General features: G+C 28.5%; 3 protein-coding genes across 6 annotated transcripts; all 3 read left to right on the top strand.

The window, feature by feature from the left end:
* Positions 1-537: 537 nt before the first annotated feature.
* On the top strand, positions 538-5,451 carry LOC101266018 (plasmodesmata-located protein 6). Of its 4 annotated transcripts, XR_011220395.1 has the most exons (5): positions 538-1,635; positions 4,313-4,420; positions 4,994-5,067; positions 5,146-5,285; positions 5,384-5,451. XR_011220395.1 is itself a non-coding variant. In XM_004236886.5 (3 exons), exons 1-3 carry the CDS (start codon positions 906-908, stop codon positions 5,002-5,004), a joined length of 849 nt encoding a protein of 282 aa, XP_004236934.1. In that variant the 5' UTR covers positions 538-905; the 3' UTR covers positions 5,005-5,332. The 4 variants fall into 4 exon arrangements, 1 of the variants encoding a protein (XP_004236934.1); XR_011220396.1 differs by lacking the exon at positions 5,146-5,285; XR_740921.4 differs by lacking the exon at positions 5,384-5,451 and having other exon boundaries at positions 5,146-5,332.
* A 5,018-nt stretch (positions 5,452-10,469) lies between these two features.
* LOC101267107 (nicotine N-demethylase CYP82E3-like) lies at positions 10,470-13,210 on the top strand. Its single transcript, XM_004236890.5, has 2 exons — positions 10,470-11,671; positions 12,438-13,210. The coding sequence occupies exons 1-2, from the start codon at positions 10,706-10,708 to the stop codon at positions 13,062-13,064; spliced, it is 1,593 nt and encodes a 530-aa protein (XP_004236938.1). The 5' UTR covers positions 10,470-10,705; the 3' UTR covers positions 13,065-13,210.
* Positions 13,211-15,543: 2,333 nt separating this feature from the next.
* On the top strand, positions 15,544-16,157 carry LOC101267398 (uncharacterized). The gene has a single exon (XM_004236891.5). It carries the CDS (start codon positions 15,598-15,600, stop codon positions 15,991-15,993), a length of 396 nt encoding a protein of 131 aa, XP_004236939.1. The 5' UTR covers positions 15,544-15,597; the 3' UTR covers positions 15,994-16,157.
* Positions 16,158-16,626: the final 469 nt, after the last annotated feature.

Here is a 16,626-nt window from a genome sequence, read left to right as displayed (position 1 = left end):
CAAATAAATTTATACAAATCCACATCTATAACAGCCCCTCAAATCCACAATACACAAAGACTTCCCCTTTGTTTTTTTTTTTTCCTTCATACTCTTATTCTAGTAAATAACTATCTTATTTTAAAAAATTTCAAAATTCATATATAGAAAAGCTTATTTATATCTATTTGAGTGAGTTGATAAGGTTGTTAATTCTACACTTACGTCAAATGTACTTTACATTTACACATCTCTTGGGTTTAGAAGATGGTTCACAATTATAAATTCTACGAATTCAATCGTTAAAAAATTTTAATATTTAATTTATTATATTTTTAAAAATATAGATTTATATCTATTATTTATTTGTAAGTTTTATAAATCTACGTTATGCACGCAAAATACTCTAAATTCAGTAAGAATAATCTACATCCACCTTTGTTATGATATTCTTATCAATCTCATGTTAAAAAAGAAAAAAGAAAAGAAAAATAGCACTAAATTAAAATCAAAATCTCTACTTAACAAAAACTTATGATCACTCATTCGTGCTTTATATATAGTCATTCCTGACTCTGTCATTATTAAAAGTTCGAAATAAAGAAAGATTTAACTAATAATTCTATATAGTAAAAAATATATATATAAAAAAAAAAATCTCAAAGGACATCTAATTTTAAACTAGTAGTAAACTTATCCCCCACCACTTTCTTTTCTCTCTCTTGTTTTTTCATACTCTAATTATACTAGTCATATAGATCCATGGTCCATATCCCATACATAAATAATACTTCTTGAGTTCACCATTTTCTCACGTAAATCTCCACCAAACAACCCTACCCCCCACCCCACAAAATTTCCATACAAAAAAATATATTGAACATTATTCCCCATTTTACCTCAAAGAACAAAAAAAAAATAAAAAAATGAAACTTTGTATTAAAAAAAATTCTCTTCATCATGTTCTTCTTGTTTTGATAATTATATTCTTCGTTCACCAATCAAACGCTTCGTCGATACAATCTTTCGTTTACGGTGGATGTACGCAACAAAAATATAATCCGGGCACGGTTTACGAGTCGAACGTCAACTCGCTACTCAGCTCCTTAGTCAACTCAGCGTCAATGTCAAATTTCAACAATTTCAAGATATCCATGCCCGGTTCGACTCAGTACGACGTGGCGTACGGTCTTTTTCAGTGCCGCGGCGACTTAAGCAGTGCTGAATGTCATAACTGTGTCGCCGCGGCACTGACTCAGCTTGGAACGCTCTGCCCCGTGTCGTGTGGCGGAACGTTACAGCTGGATGGATGTTTTATAAAGTACGATAATGTTTCATTTCTTGGGATTGAAGACAAAGCAATTGTCATGCATAAATGTGGACCATCCATTATGGATGATTCGGATATGATGACCCGAAACGACGGCGTTTTGACGTATTTATCATCTGTGGGTCAATATTTTCGGGTTGCCGGGTCAGGGAAAATACACGGTGTAGCGCAGTGTACGCAAGATTTGAGTATGAGTGAGTGTGATGATTGTTTATCGGAGGCGATCAGACGGTTGAAAAGCGAGTGTGGGTCCTCACCTTGGGGAGATATGTTTCTATCAAAATGCTACGCGCGGTTCTCGGAGCGTGGATTCACGTCTAAAAGCGGTAAGCGGCTCCGCCATAATAATTGGTGGTGCATGAGTTACATCTTTATGTTTATTTGGCTTTTGTTAGTAAAAATGTGATAAGATAACTAAAGTGGTTATTTTTCACAAACTTTTCTACGGTAAATTTAAGTTACACAACGTTTTCACTTTTCATGCATGGTCACGAGAAATTTGTAAGGTTGCTTTTAAGTCTATTATGTGTTGAGAGTTTATCAGAAATCACTTTCTTACTTTATACATATAGGAAATAGATTTCGTATATTCTACCTGATTCCACATGTGAAATCACACTAGATTATTACTGTCGGTAATTGAATTAAGGTTTGATATTTAGATTTGACAAAATTTTATTGACATAGCGGCGATAATTGATTGGTTGAGTATTGGACGGGAAAACCGGACTAGGAAGTAATACTCGACTTGCATTTATGTGATGGTGTTTGAATTTTGGATAGTAATATATAACGTTTAAAAGTAAAAAAATATAAATTTTTTAAACTTATTATTTAAAATAGATCATAAATATTCGTATGGGTTGTCGTATAATTTGTTTAAAACTCATTTATTCTTACTATATAAAATATATAACTTTTTATTTGTAATTAAGAAATTTATTTTCTTTTTTTGTACAAGTATAGTAATATATGATAGGGATATACTATTTATTTTATTTTTCTTCTTGAGATGGGTAATTAGCATATAGGTGTAAGGTGATTTAATACAACTCTAATTATAATTAAACCCTTAATTAAATAAAAGGTAGGTTAAGTTACTATTAAGGGAGGGTTCTCTTAGGTTGGCTATGAGTAAGCATAGAGGTTAGGATGAAGAAAGTCTATTTCTTTATGTCCTTTTTTGCTTTATTATTATTATTATTATTATTATTATTATTATTATTTTCTTTCAAATTTTATAAAAGTGAAAAAGAAAAAGTTATGTGTTGCTATTTCTTTCCTTCTTCCTTTTTTATCAATAATTGGAAGAGCTTATTTTCTTTCTTATGGTTTAGGGTTGATTTATTCCTTCTTAATGATAACCTCCAATATATTCAGAAAATCAAACAAAATATCTATATTTGAATAAATTTTGGTGAATCAACCGATAATTTTTGGGGATAGGTCGAATTATTGGAAGAAAATAGAAAAGAAAGACCAAGCAAGATTAATTTGTCTTTTACATGATATTAGACCATTCTCAGTTTATGGATTAATATTTGAGGTAAATTAGCTCAAGATCAATTTCTAATCATGATATCAGAGTAGTTCAATCCATTTCAATTTTTAATTTACTCGAACTGAATTTTATATTATGTTATTCACGCTTTAATTAGTAGACTTGGGTTTGTGTCGGAAGGGGGAGGGGGGAGGGTTGTTGTTAGAATTTTCTAAATTAATTCCTCAACGTCGATGTAACTTAGTCTCATTATATGATTTTGAGCACTGTTCACTTCATGAATTGACTTTTGAGTCAAATAATTAAATTAGAATTTGAAATTATCTTTTCATTTATTACGCTTTCACCTCTATCTTTTAATTACGGATAGAATTAGATAATCTTATGTACACTAAGCATAACTTTATTGCATAATCACTTAAATCATAATTTGAGAGTTAGACATCACTCAACAAAAACAATCATTATATGTCACACTTGTTAGTTGTTAGTATATTATTTGTAAATAATTATCTAACATAAATATTCTACTTGTTAGTCCATGCATTGACTTATTGTCATTTTCCAAATACAAAAGAACTTCCAAGAAATTTACAATTAATAAGTCATGACAAAAGAAAATGTGGTCACTCTTCCACTTGCAACTTCACAATATTGTGGTTCTCAAAATATTCCACTTGCTTTTATCTTATTTGTCACTCTTTAATTTATTGGGAAATTTCACTTGAAAAGAGAAAAATTTCATACCACGCATTGATTCAAATTTTGATCTTAATATATTAGGTATATATACAAGGTAGTGTAATATTAGCGACGGAATCAAAAATTTCATAAAAAAAATCAAAATATAAATAGATAAACTGAAGAAGGATTGATCAAGGGGATTTAACATAATTGTATATATACACTTGAAAAAAAAATATAAATTTAGTAAAATTCTTTTTCTATGTCTACATATATTTGTTATACATAACATTTCACCAATATTTCTTTCTTAATATATACTTGAAGGAGAAGTTTGTACAACAAAATGAAATTAGATTCAATTATATGAATTACTATAATTGAAGGAGAAGCTGATACAAAATGCTCATTGAATAGGTAAGTTGATAAAATGTACTTGTACAAATTAATTAGTGTTTGAATTAACCAACAATCAGAAGTACACATAATAGGGATAGTTATCGATGTATATTGTTCGATCAATTAGTTTACCAACGTAATCAAAATAAACGCTATATTTTTTTATGTATATGTTGTGTATAAGTATGTATAATGTGTTGTGTGTATATTTAGTATAAAATATTATTTACTTACACACTTTGTACATAGGTTTGTGGTAACTTTCTTTTGTTTTCTTAGAGATGTTCTATTCTTTATTGTCGAACCACGGTGATTAACTTACCTTCTAGACGTTTGAATAGACTTATTTTGTAAATTTATGATCGAATGATTCAGACTCGTAATTATCTCTATTTTTGGGAATATATACAACATTGCAGGAGATGAAGATGTTGAAAAGACACTAGCAATTACAATTGGGCTCATAGCTGGTGTGGCACTCCTCATTGTATTCCTTTCTGTTCTAAATAAGCTTTGTGAAAAGAAAGGTCAGTATACTCTCTTCTTTTTAGGTTATTAGCCTCATCTTTATGTATATCTTGATCATTCTCATCTACTTTTATACTTCTTGCCACTTGTTAAAAGGTATGATGAGTCAAATATAACAACAATAATAATAGCTAGTAAAGAAACAATCTTATTATTTCATCGGCAATGAAATCAGAATTTTAACTAAAAAGTTGTTTAGTAGCTAGTAAAGAAGAATTTTATAATTTAATTAAGTTTATACAAGTTATACAACGTTCGCTAGCTAGTTACTAAAATAAGTTGTTTATGTATAAAATGAACATAATGTTTGGTTGATAATTTACGAATCAACATAATTAATATCTGTATAAGTTGCCAGGGAATCTGTGTATTATCTTATGTAGAATAAAAAATGGAATCATTCACATATGCATAACTGATACTTACATTATTAATACCTGCATAATTCTAACCAACTATCGAACGATTCTAAATGTATTCAACATATAATATCTACTTTTATATATACTTCATGCCATTATTATGATGATAAATGAACTTTATAATTGATCCTCTTTAATTTGATTTTGCAGGTGGTAAATAAATAAGGCATGCACATCTAATTGGTCCTTGTAAATAACTTTTTTTGCCATTGCTTCTCACTTGGGTAATTAAATTGCTTTTTCTTTTTTTTATAATTTGGTGCTCTTTAGCTTTTGTAAATTAGTTCCCACTTTATTTTCAGCAACAAAAAAAGACTCAAAAGATTAGCTAAAAGGTGATTGGCCTCATCTTGCAATAATAGTAGCTAGTGGCAATGGCTCTTTTATAAAAGTGCTCACTTTTTGTTGTGAATTAAGCAATTTGTTAAACCCTCCTTTTCATGTAAGCAACACTTTATATTCAATTATAGTATTCCATGCTTTTATTTAGGACTCGATATTCATATATAGTCATATTAAATTTGTATTTGTATATTACAGGTTCATTGTAAGAGGTGACACTCCCAACAATTTTATTTTCAATCTCAAAGGATTTGAACATGAGAAAATGCATTTCTATTTCAATTTTTTTAACTTTATTATTCAATAACAATTTCATTTCCCTTTGTGAAATAGCCAAGGCAAGAGTTCACAGTCCAATACTTTAAGAATCTATAAAATTCAAATTTTGAATCCATGACTATAATTATGTTTATCGTTTTGCTATGATATACTTTAAAATGTTAAATTTATGCATAAAAAATTACTGAAATGCACGTCTTATGTTTTTCTTATTTCTAATATTCCTTCTATTTTTAAAAAAACCTCTAAAATCCCTTATTTCTCTCCTAATTTATTTAATGTATCCGAGCCAATATTTAATGTATTCGAGCTACATATTATGTATCCGATTTATTTTATATTGTATTTGAGGTAGTGTTTAATGTATCCAAGCAAGTTTTTAATGTATTCGATTTATGTTATAATGTAAATGAGATACTCTTTAATGTATCCATACGGTATAAATTTAAAGAGATTATTGTAATTAGAAAAAAAAAATATGAATATCTCTTATGAATAGAATCGACTCAATAATAAATTCCGAAAAGATAGTAATCATAACGATTGAAAATGACTTAGGACAACATTATATTCTGTCTAAAGCTAATCTTATTACTATAAAAAAAATACATGGAAGGACACTCAAATGGATATCTATGTTTTAATTTAATAATAACAATAATAATAATATTTTAAAAATTAGGGGGATACTTAATTATCAGTTATCAGATTGCAATATCACTGCTGTTTGGAATATTTTATAGGAATTAGGTAGAATGATGATGCAATTGATCTATTCGAATCTTTTAATGATCCTACCTTTTGTTTAATTTTTTAGTATTTCCATTGTGCTTAGTAAAGTGTTTAAGTTTGAGTTAGTGGATTTTTCATTTAATTATTGTGATTTTCGATTACGACTGCGCTAAATAAAGGTTCAAATTTTCAGATAAACTTAGTAACTTTTCTATGATATTTTTCTTTAGTAGGCTTCGTAGATCTCAAAATATTTTCTCAGTGATTCAAGAAAACTAGTTATTACTATAATAAATGGAATAATAAAGGATTACAAATTACTAATTAGCAAAGGATTAAATCTATTTAATTTTATACAAAGAAAAGAAAGTGAATTTTTCTTATAATTTGAATATAACGAACGAAACAACAACAATTAAATCAATAAATATGAATTACATTTGATTTTAATTAAAAATCAATTCAAAAGGATTCATGAACAACCCTCGTGTAAAGTGAAGTTAAATGGGCCATATTTTTGGGCTTTCTAGTTTTTCTAATATTGGGCCTTTTTTACATCTACTTAGTTTTCAGTGGGCTAAGTAGACTCCTAACGATGGGTGTATTGACGTCCACATCTAATCTTCAGAAAGTTACGAAGCATTCTAGAAGTTGTTTCGTTTCTTCCCTCCTTTCGTGTAAGTTGTCTCTTGTGGTATTAGTTGAGTCCAATTAGTATCTACCTATTTCAATTGGTATTTCAACAAAATAAACTGAACGTCGTAGTCTCGGCTGACGCGACCCGAAGCAGGGAAAATTGAAACTCAGAAAGTAACTAATAAATTAAACTTGTCTGTGACAGTGTTTTTCTTGTCTAAACTATAGTCAATATATTGATAATATGATATATATGTCCTTTACACCTTAAAATTATTGACAAACTACATAGAATATTTTTTAAAAAAAAAAAAAAGTCACAAGTGATGAAGATTTGTTGTATAGTTAAATTACTCTCAATATTTCATATTACTGGAGGGAAAAAAAAAAGATATTTGGAAAATGTTGATATCAGAACTTCATGCATAAATACTTGAAATTTAATTATACACACATATATCTTATGAAAAATGATTTGAGAAATAAGTGATTTATGTTAGATGTAAAACATTAATCACTTATTTTTAAAATAAGTTATCTGTTATATTACTATTCGATGTTTGAATAAAAGCAACCCATAGTTCAAAATTTCAAATATCTAAATAAAAAATGTGAATAAATCTAGAATATCGTTTATATATTTAGTCAACAATTTATATGATGAGTAACATTATTAACATTTTGAGTATAGTCAATATATTGATAGTGCGATATTTCCTTTCAATATGATCAATTTAAGTCTCCACACTTCAAATTAATCTACATATAATATTATCCAAAAAAAATATTAAAATTGAACACTATAAATGATATAGATTTGTTGTATAAACTACACTCAATATAAAAAATGTTAATATCATAATTGCATACCTAAAATACTTGAAATTTAATTATATATAAATATATCTTACGAAAATAATTAAAGAAATAAGTAATTGATGTTAGGCGTAATACATCAGTCACTTATTCCTAAAATGAGTTATTATTTTACCATTCAATATTTGAGTAAACATAACTCCAAAAACAAAACTTCAAATATCAAAAAGGAAAAAATGCGAATAAATGTAGGACAACTTTTATTACTTTAGTTAATAATTTATATGGACAATATTATTAACATTTTGAATATAGTCAATATATTGATAGTGTGATATGTTCTTTCAATATAATCAATTGGCATAATACATAAATATGTCTTTTAACTTGACTTTAAATCACATTCATGCTCTTCAACTTTAGATGTGCACAAGTAGACACTTAAACTTATATAAAACTGAACAAACAGACACACATGTCCTACATGTCATCCAACATGTCATTTTTTATCATACGTGGTGTTTTACGTGTATTGTGTCATGTAGGACTCATGTGTTTATTTATTTAAAAGTTGGATAGTTAAAGTATCTGTTTGTTCATTATGAAAGTTGAATGTCAAAGTTAAAATTTAATACCAAATTAAGGGTCCAATATATGTATTATGTCTAATCAATTTAATACAAGCAACATGTCATATTGTGGTGAAAAAATTAAACATCATAAATGATGAAGATTATTTTATATAAAAACTACTCTCAATATTTCATAATACTAGAGAAAACGAAATATTTGAAAAATGTTTGATATCATAATTTCATGCATAAGTACTTCAAATTTAATTATACACACCACATATACCTTATGAAAACCGAATTAAGGAATAAGTAATTGATTATAGGAGTAAATATCAATCACTTATTACTAAAATAAACTTCAAATATCAAAATGAAAAATGTGAATAAATCTAGAGTACTATTTATAACATTAGTCAAATAATTTATATGATAGTATTATTAACATTTTGAATATAATCAATATATTAATAGTGCGATATTTCTTTTTACAATATGATCAATTTAAGTCCCACACCTTCAAATTATTGACGAGCTACATGTGATATTATCCAAAATAATAGAACGTTATAAATGATGAAGAATAGTTGTATAAACTATCTCAATATTTCATATTACTAGAAAAAAATAAATTTAAGTGTTGATATCATAATTGCATGCAGAAAATACTTGAATACAGGCATATATTTTACGAAAAATAATTTAAGAAATAAGTGTTTATCTGCTATATTATCGTTCAATATTTAAATAAAAAGTAACCCAAAAAACAAAACTTCAAATATCGAAATGAAAATTATGAATAAATCTATGGATACTATTTATAACTTTAGTTAATTATTTCTATGGACACTATTATTAACATTTTGAATATAGTCAATATATTGACAGTGGGATATGTCCTTTCAATATTATCAATTTAAGCCTCCATCCCTTCAAATTATTGACAAACATGTGATATTATAAAAAAAAAATATGCATATTATAAATGATGAAGATTTGTTGGATAAAAATTACTCTCAATATTTCATAATATTAGAAGAAGAAAAAAATATTTGGAAAATGTAGATATTAGAGCTTCATGCATAAATATTTAAAAATTTTATTATATGCATATATTTATGAAAGATAATTTAAGAAATAAGTGATTGATATTAGGAGTAAAACATCAACCACTTACTCTAAAATAAGTTAATAGCCATATCAAAACTTCAATAATCAAAATGAAAAATGTGAATAGTTCTAGAATCCTATTTAAACTACTTTTAATATTTCATATTACTAGAGAAAAAAAAATATTTTAAAAATGTTGATATCATAATTTCATGCATAAATACTTAAAATTTAAGTATATATGCGTATATTTTATGAAAATGATTTAATGATTAACGTTGAGCGTAAAATATCAATCACTCCTTTCTAAAATATCAATCATATTACTATTCAATATTTAAATAGAAACAGCCAAAAGTTCAAAACTTTAAATATCAAAATGAAAAACGCGAATAAATCTAAAATAACATTTATAACTTTAATTAATAAATTATATGCACGGTATTATTAACATTTTAAATACAGTTATTACATTGATATTGCGATCTGTCATTTCAATATAATTATTAAGTAGTACTTATATTTTGGAAAGGGAATAACTAAAAATGAAATGGAAAAAATATATACATTTATTTGGTTTTGAACTTCTAAAAAGATAAAATAGTTTAAAGTAACTAGCTTAAAAAAACACTATATTAAAGACATAAATGTAGTGCTCAATCGATATTCGATATTCTCTTCGTTTTCTTTACTTGTCATATTTCGTTTTATCATAATAAAACTACATAAATTTTAATTAATATTTTAAAATCAACTTTTTTCAATATCATCAATATGAGAAAAAAAACAATTTATCATATTTTTCATATAGCGGTTAGATATCTAAATTATTGAATGATTCTTCTGTAATTTAACTTTTAAAATTAATCAAATTAATCTTCATACAATTTCAAATTTGCATAAAAAAGTATTATGCTATTCAATATCCCAAAGAAGAAAATCAAAATATCTAATTAAAAATGAAAGAGTACTGACATTATTGGTGTGACAAGTAAGGTGAACATAAATACTGAAAATCGAAGCGAATCAAAAAATATTATATTCTTTGGTATTTCAGTTCGATATCGATTCTTTTTTTTTCGAAACTTCGATTCTTCGGTTCGGAGTGTGAAGTGAACAACAATTGTTACTTTATCATATTCTTTCTTTATTTTTATTTACACCGAAAAATTGATTTAACTACATTGAATTAAATTGAACCGAAGTAGAAAAAACCAAAACGAAGCGATTTAATTTGATTTGAAATATGATGCAACTTTTCTAAAAATTGAATCAAAATTTAATTAAATCGAACTGAAGAATCGAAGGTTGACACTATAAAAACAAGTTCCATGCATCATAATTGTACGTCAATACTCATAATAACTTTCTAAACATGAAATTTGATCTTCTTCTTCTTCTTCTTTCTCCCATGGAAGCCGCCATTGTCGCACTGTTAACACTCGCATTCCTCTTCTACTTCATCCTATCGACAAAAAAATCGTCAAAACTACCATTACCACCGGAAATTGCCGGAGGATGGCCGGTAATTGGTCATCTTTTCTACTTCAACGACGGCGACAATCGTCCGTTAGCTCGAAAACTCTCCGATTTAGCCGATAAATACGGTCCTGTTTTCACTTTCCGTCTCGGACTTCACCGGATGTTAGTAATCAGCAGTTACGACGCCGTAAAAGAATGTTACACCAAAAACGACGCCGTATTCGCGAATCGTCCAGCTTGTCTCTACGGCGAATACATTGGGTACAATAACGCTATACTTTTTCTAGCTAATTACGGATCTTACTGGCGAAACATAAGAAAATTAATAATTCAGGAAGTTTTATCCAACTCTCGTCTGGAGAAATTGAAACATGTGAAGATCGAGAAAATTCGAAACGAAATCAAAAATCTCAATTCTCGAATTCAAAATAGTGAAGTGAAATCAGTGATAAACTTAACCGATTGGTTGGAGAAGATGAATTTTGGGCTAATTGTGAAAATGATAGCAGGGAAAAATTATGAATCTGGAGGCGATGGAGATGAAGAAGTGGAGAGATTTAGAGAAACTTTTAAGAAATTTCTGGTTCTGTCAATGGAATTTGTGTTGTGGGATGCATTTCCGATTCGGTTATTTAAATGGATAGATTTTCAAGGTCATGTGAAGTTGATGAAGGAGACGTTTAAGGATATCGATTCGATTTCTCAGAGATGGTTAGACGAGCATGTGAAGAGGAATACGGAGGTTAATGAAGATGAAAAATATGAAAGAGATTTCATTGACGTAATGCTTTCAAAAATGAGCGACGAACGTCTCCATCAGGGTCATTCTCGTGATAACGCTATTAAAGCAACAATTTTTGTAAGTTTTATCCTCTATATTTTCATTTATGTCACGTTATTTGACTTGATAATAATGTACGAATCATTCACATTTTGGATTATTTTGTAATAGGGATAATGCACAAGTACCTTTTCAACTTATCATTGAAATTTCAGAGACACACTTATAATATACTAAGGTCATATTACCCTGGACTTATTTTATCAATAATTTTCTACCCCTTTATTAATCTATATAATGTGTTGATAGTAACGTTTATTTCTTTACTTTGTTTGTTCAGCTTAAAGTAAGTTATACAAAATAAAATAAAATGTTTCATTTGAAATTTCGAGATCAAAATAAACGATCCCTTCGATTATAATCAGGAGCGACAAACATATTAATGGTCTGAAACAAAAATTAAACAGGGCCTTAAATTTGAATTGTTAATAACTTTTACATAATTGATTTTTTCTAGTTTTCAATTGATAATACAACCATTTTTATTTTAAATTATTTTTCATGAGTTATAGTACTCAAATTTCTTCTAATAATTTCTATATTTTTCATAAAAAGTTTATTTTTTCTACCAATAGTATTCTATATTTGTTAAAAAATAATAACTTATAACCTATTATTACTAGAAATGAGACCTCTTAAACTTTAGTCATATTTCCAACTTATAACCTATTATTACGACGCATGTCTTTTTTTTTTAACACTGTCAAGCCATCCCTGATTATACTAAAAGAGACTCGAATAAAAACTCTTAGCTTAAAAACTTTAACTTGTAATTTTTTTTCAGAGTATGGTCATGGATGCAGCAGACACTGTTCCTCATCACATAAACTGGGGAATGACATTGTTGATTAACAATCAACACGTCTTGAAGAAAGCTCAAGAAGAGATCGACACAAAAGTTGGCAAGGCTAGATGGATAGACGACAATGATATCAAGAATTTAGTGTACCTTCAAGCCATCGTTAAAGAGACGTTACGTTTATATCCACCGAGCCCTTTGTTAGTACCACATGAAAACACAGAGGAATGTGTTGTTAGCGGGTACCGCATACCTAAAGGCACTAGGCTATACGCGAACGTCATGAAACTACAACTAGATCCTAAAGTATGGCCAAATCCTGAACAGTTCAATCCAGATAGATTTCTCAGTACAGACATTAATTTTCGTGGTCAAGATTATGAATTCATTCCATTTGGATCTGGAAGACGATCTTGTCCTGGAATAAGCTACGCGCTACAAATGGAACACCTAACAATAGGACATTTGATCCAAGGTTTCAATTATCAAACTCCATCGAATGAGCCTTTGGATTTACAAGAAGGAATCGGCATGACTATGCCGAAGGTGAATCCGGTGGAAGTGATAATAACACCTCGCCTTGCGACCGAGCTTTATGAAAAATTAAGTTAGATATTTCAATATTTATTGAAATTGATTATCGACGAATAATCTTAATATTTCTACCTCTATATTTCAAATAATGTACTACTTTGATTGTATTTATTTTCTACTAATAAATAACTTTAAGTTGATCTTATGATTTTTTTTTGCATGAACATCATTATGAGTAGTAGATATATTTTTAGGCTGAATTCATCGGTGATCATTTAAAGTTGATATTAATAAAGATTCATTATTTAAACAACTTTTAATATTTATATTATTAGAGTTGGAAAAAAAATATTTGAAAAATATAGAACTTTATGAATAAATAATTATAATATCATCATTTATAGTTTTAAGAGCTATACTTTCTTTAAAAACCAAATATTGTTGATAAAATTTTTTTACCTCAAAATAAATATTATTTTAAAAATTGAAGTAAAGTTGTGGGATTTAAGGAAGCTTTTAGGAAATTTCTAGTTCTGTCAATGGAATTTGTGTTGTGGGATGCGTTTCCCATTCCGTTATTCAAATGGATAGATTTTCAAGGTCATGTAAAGTTGATGAAGAAGACGTTTAACGATATCGATTCGATTTTTCAAAAATGGTTAAACGAACATGCGAAGAGGAGAGATACGTCGTTAATGGAGTTCAATGGCAGTGGTAACGAAACAGATTTCATTGATGTGATGCTATCGAAGATGAGCAGTGAACATCTCCATGAAGGTTATTCTCGTGATACCGTTATCAAAGCAACAGTTTTTGTAAGTTCATTTCTCCTTTTAAATCATTCACTCTATTCGCCGCGTTTGATTTGCAATTTGAAAACTCGCATAGTAAAGTTTTAATTCTTCTAATAAAAATTCCAGAGTTTGATATTGATTTTCGTGGTCAAGATTACGAGTTCATTCCATTTGGTTCTGGAAGACGATCTTGTCCCGGAACGACCTGTGCGTTGCAAGTGGAGTACCTAACGATAGGTCATTTGATCCAAGGTTTCGATTATAAAACTCGATTGGATGAGCCTTTGGATATGAAAGAGGGACCTGGTATGACCATGCGTAAGGTAAATCCTGTAGAAGTAATAATAACGCCTCGTCTCACACCTGATCTTTATAAAATTTAAGTAAGATATTTCTATCTTTATAAAAAATGATTAATAATGCCTAGTTTCAATAAGATTAAATTATTAATCACGATTATGTATTAAACCTTTATATTTTTTTTTTTTGGGTGTGCATGAAGTTTGTATCAGTAAGTTAATCTAAAAGCTACATAATTATATATTAGGCGCATAACTCAAAAGATTCAGAATGTTAACTATTTAGGTGAATATGAAGTTTGTTTTAGGGTCAAGTATCATTTGATTCGGTTTAATTTTGAGATTTATTAGTTTTGACTTATTAATTTATGAATGTGATAAACTGTTATAGAATTATTATAAGTTGGATTTATCAGCTATATGCCTAACGCATTTAGGTCCTTTAATTTAGGAAAAATTGTATATAATAGCAAATTAATAACCTAAAATAAATAGAGTAACTAGGGTTTGATTTAATTGTGGTCCATAGCAAACGTTTGCAAAAAATTGTCAGGCGCCTCTCTCCCAAATATCTCGCTCGCCACTCTCCTAGATCTCGTTTGCCACCCTCGCCTTTCTCTTATACAAACAGAAGCGAAATGTATAAATTGCGTTTTTGTTTATATAAAGCGTGAAAAAAATGTATATACACATGCAAGTACATATATTTTCGTTCTATACACTTATAATTATACACTAAAAATACTTCTCTGCCAAGTTTCTTTTACCTTTCTCTCTTTCTCGTTTTATACAATTTTCAAATTGTATCTAATTTTCTCTTTCTCATTTTATACAATTAGATTCAATTGTATATTCCTTGTCAAGTCTCTTTTGTCTTTTTCTCTTTCTCATTTTATATAAATTCAAATGGTATATAATCGTTCTTATACACTTATAATAATATAATTCATTTTATGCACTTCGTTTTTATACAGTTTTCTGCCCAAGTGTCTTTCTCTTTCTTGTTTTATACTTTGCTTCAACTGTATATGTATAGCGAATTATACGGTTTCTATGTTTGATTAGAGCGCAATTATGTAAACTTTTCTATAGCATACAAATATAAATTTTTTATTTGTTATATGTGAAAGTTGCCTTTAATTTAATCTCTATTGACGTATGCTCTTCAATTTCAAGGCGTATACAAATAGCGCATATTTAACACGCATTCATTTTTTATGATCTAATATAAGTAAAACATAACATAAGATATCATGTAAAATCTAAACAAAATATGAATATCTATTTGTTAAATTTTACCAGCACAAAGTGAAAGAACATGGCAACAAATAATATACATAACAGAACTTTACCAAAACCTGCCATCTCTACACAGAACGTGTGCGTATCTACTCCACGTTTCACTTTATTCTGTTGCCACGTCATCAATCAAATCCTCAACTATTTTCCATTTAAACCTCCAAAAAAAAAAAAAGATTCAAATTATACTCGCAGAAAAAAAACAAAGAAACATAGCTAATGGCATTAGAATGGGTAATTCTAGGCTATGCTGCAGCAGCAGAAGCAGTTATGGTACTACTTTTGACTCTTCCGGGTACATATCCGTTACGTTCAGGTTTACTATCCGTAACTCGAAATCTCCTAAAACCATTTCTTTCTGTAGTTCCGTTTTGTTTGTTTTTGTTGTTGGATATTTATTGGAAGTACGAGACTCGGCCGAAGTGTAAATCGGCCGAGTCTTGTACTCCCACGGAGCTGATGAGGCATCAGAAATCGATGGTGAAGAGCCAGCGTAACGCGCTGTTGATCGCGTCAGCGTTGATGTTTTACTGGCTGCTTTATTCGGTGACTAGGTTGGTTACTCGCGTGGAACTATTGAATCAACGGGTTGAAAAGTTGAAGAATCAAGAATAATATTTAAGATCACAAAATAGGAGTTAAATTAAGTAGTTGTTTTTTTTTTTTTTTTTGAGTATTTCGTGTTTGGTTTCTCTGTAATGTATTGCAAAGTTTTATGAGTATGGAGTAGTTATTCTGTTAATAATTGTTTATGATTTATTCGCTATTCAATCGGTTTTTTTCTTTTATTAATTGACAAAGGAAAAATCACAGTCTCAGTCTCTATCTTTGGATGCATGCGCTCAAGGTAAAATTTTGTTTTTATGCATTAACTCTTAAACAAGAGGTAATTCGCACTAGATGATAAGTCTAGAGCGAATTTCGCTAACGAGGGGTTATAAACTTGAGATCTTAGTGAAAGTTTCAAGCCAAATCATCCCATTGGGGGATAAGAACTTTTTTAATAATGAAAATAATCCTGAATCCTATTTAAATTTAGATTGATATAGAAAAGTTTTAATAAACTCTTGTTAGGAGTGTAAGGAAAATTAAATCAATTTTTTAAAGGGATAATGATATATAATAGTAAATTAATAATCTAAAATAAATAGAGTAGTTAGGATTTGATTTAATTGCGCTTCGTTTGCTAAAATTTGTCGGTCGTTTCTCTTTCAAAAATTTCGCTCGTCATTCTCCTATTTTCGCTCA

Source organism: Solanum lycopersicum, chromosome 4 (assembly GCF_036512215.1).
Source record: "Solanum lycopersicum chromosome 4, SLM_r2.1".
NCBI classification, from domain to species: Eukaryota; Viridiplantae; Streptophyta; class Magnoliopsida; order Solanales; family Solanaceae; genus Solanum; species Solanum lycopersicum.
This window is presented reverse-complemented; position numbering and strand designations above follow the sequence as displayed.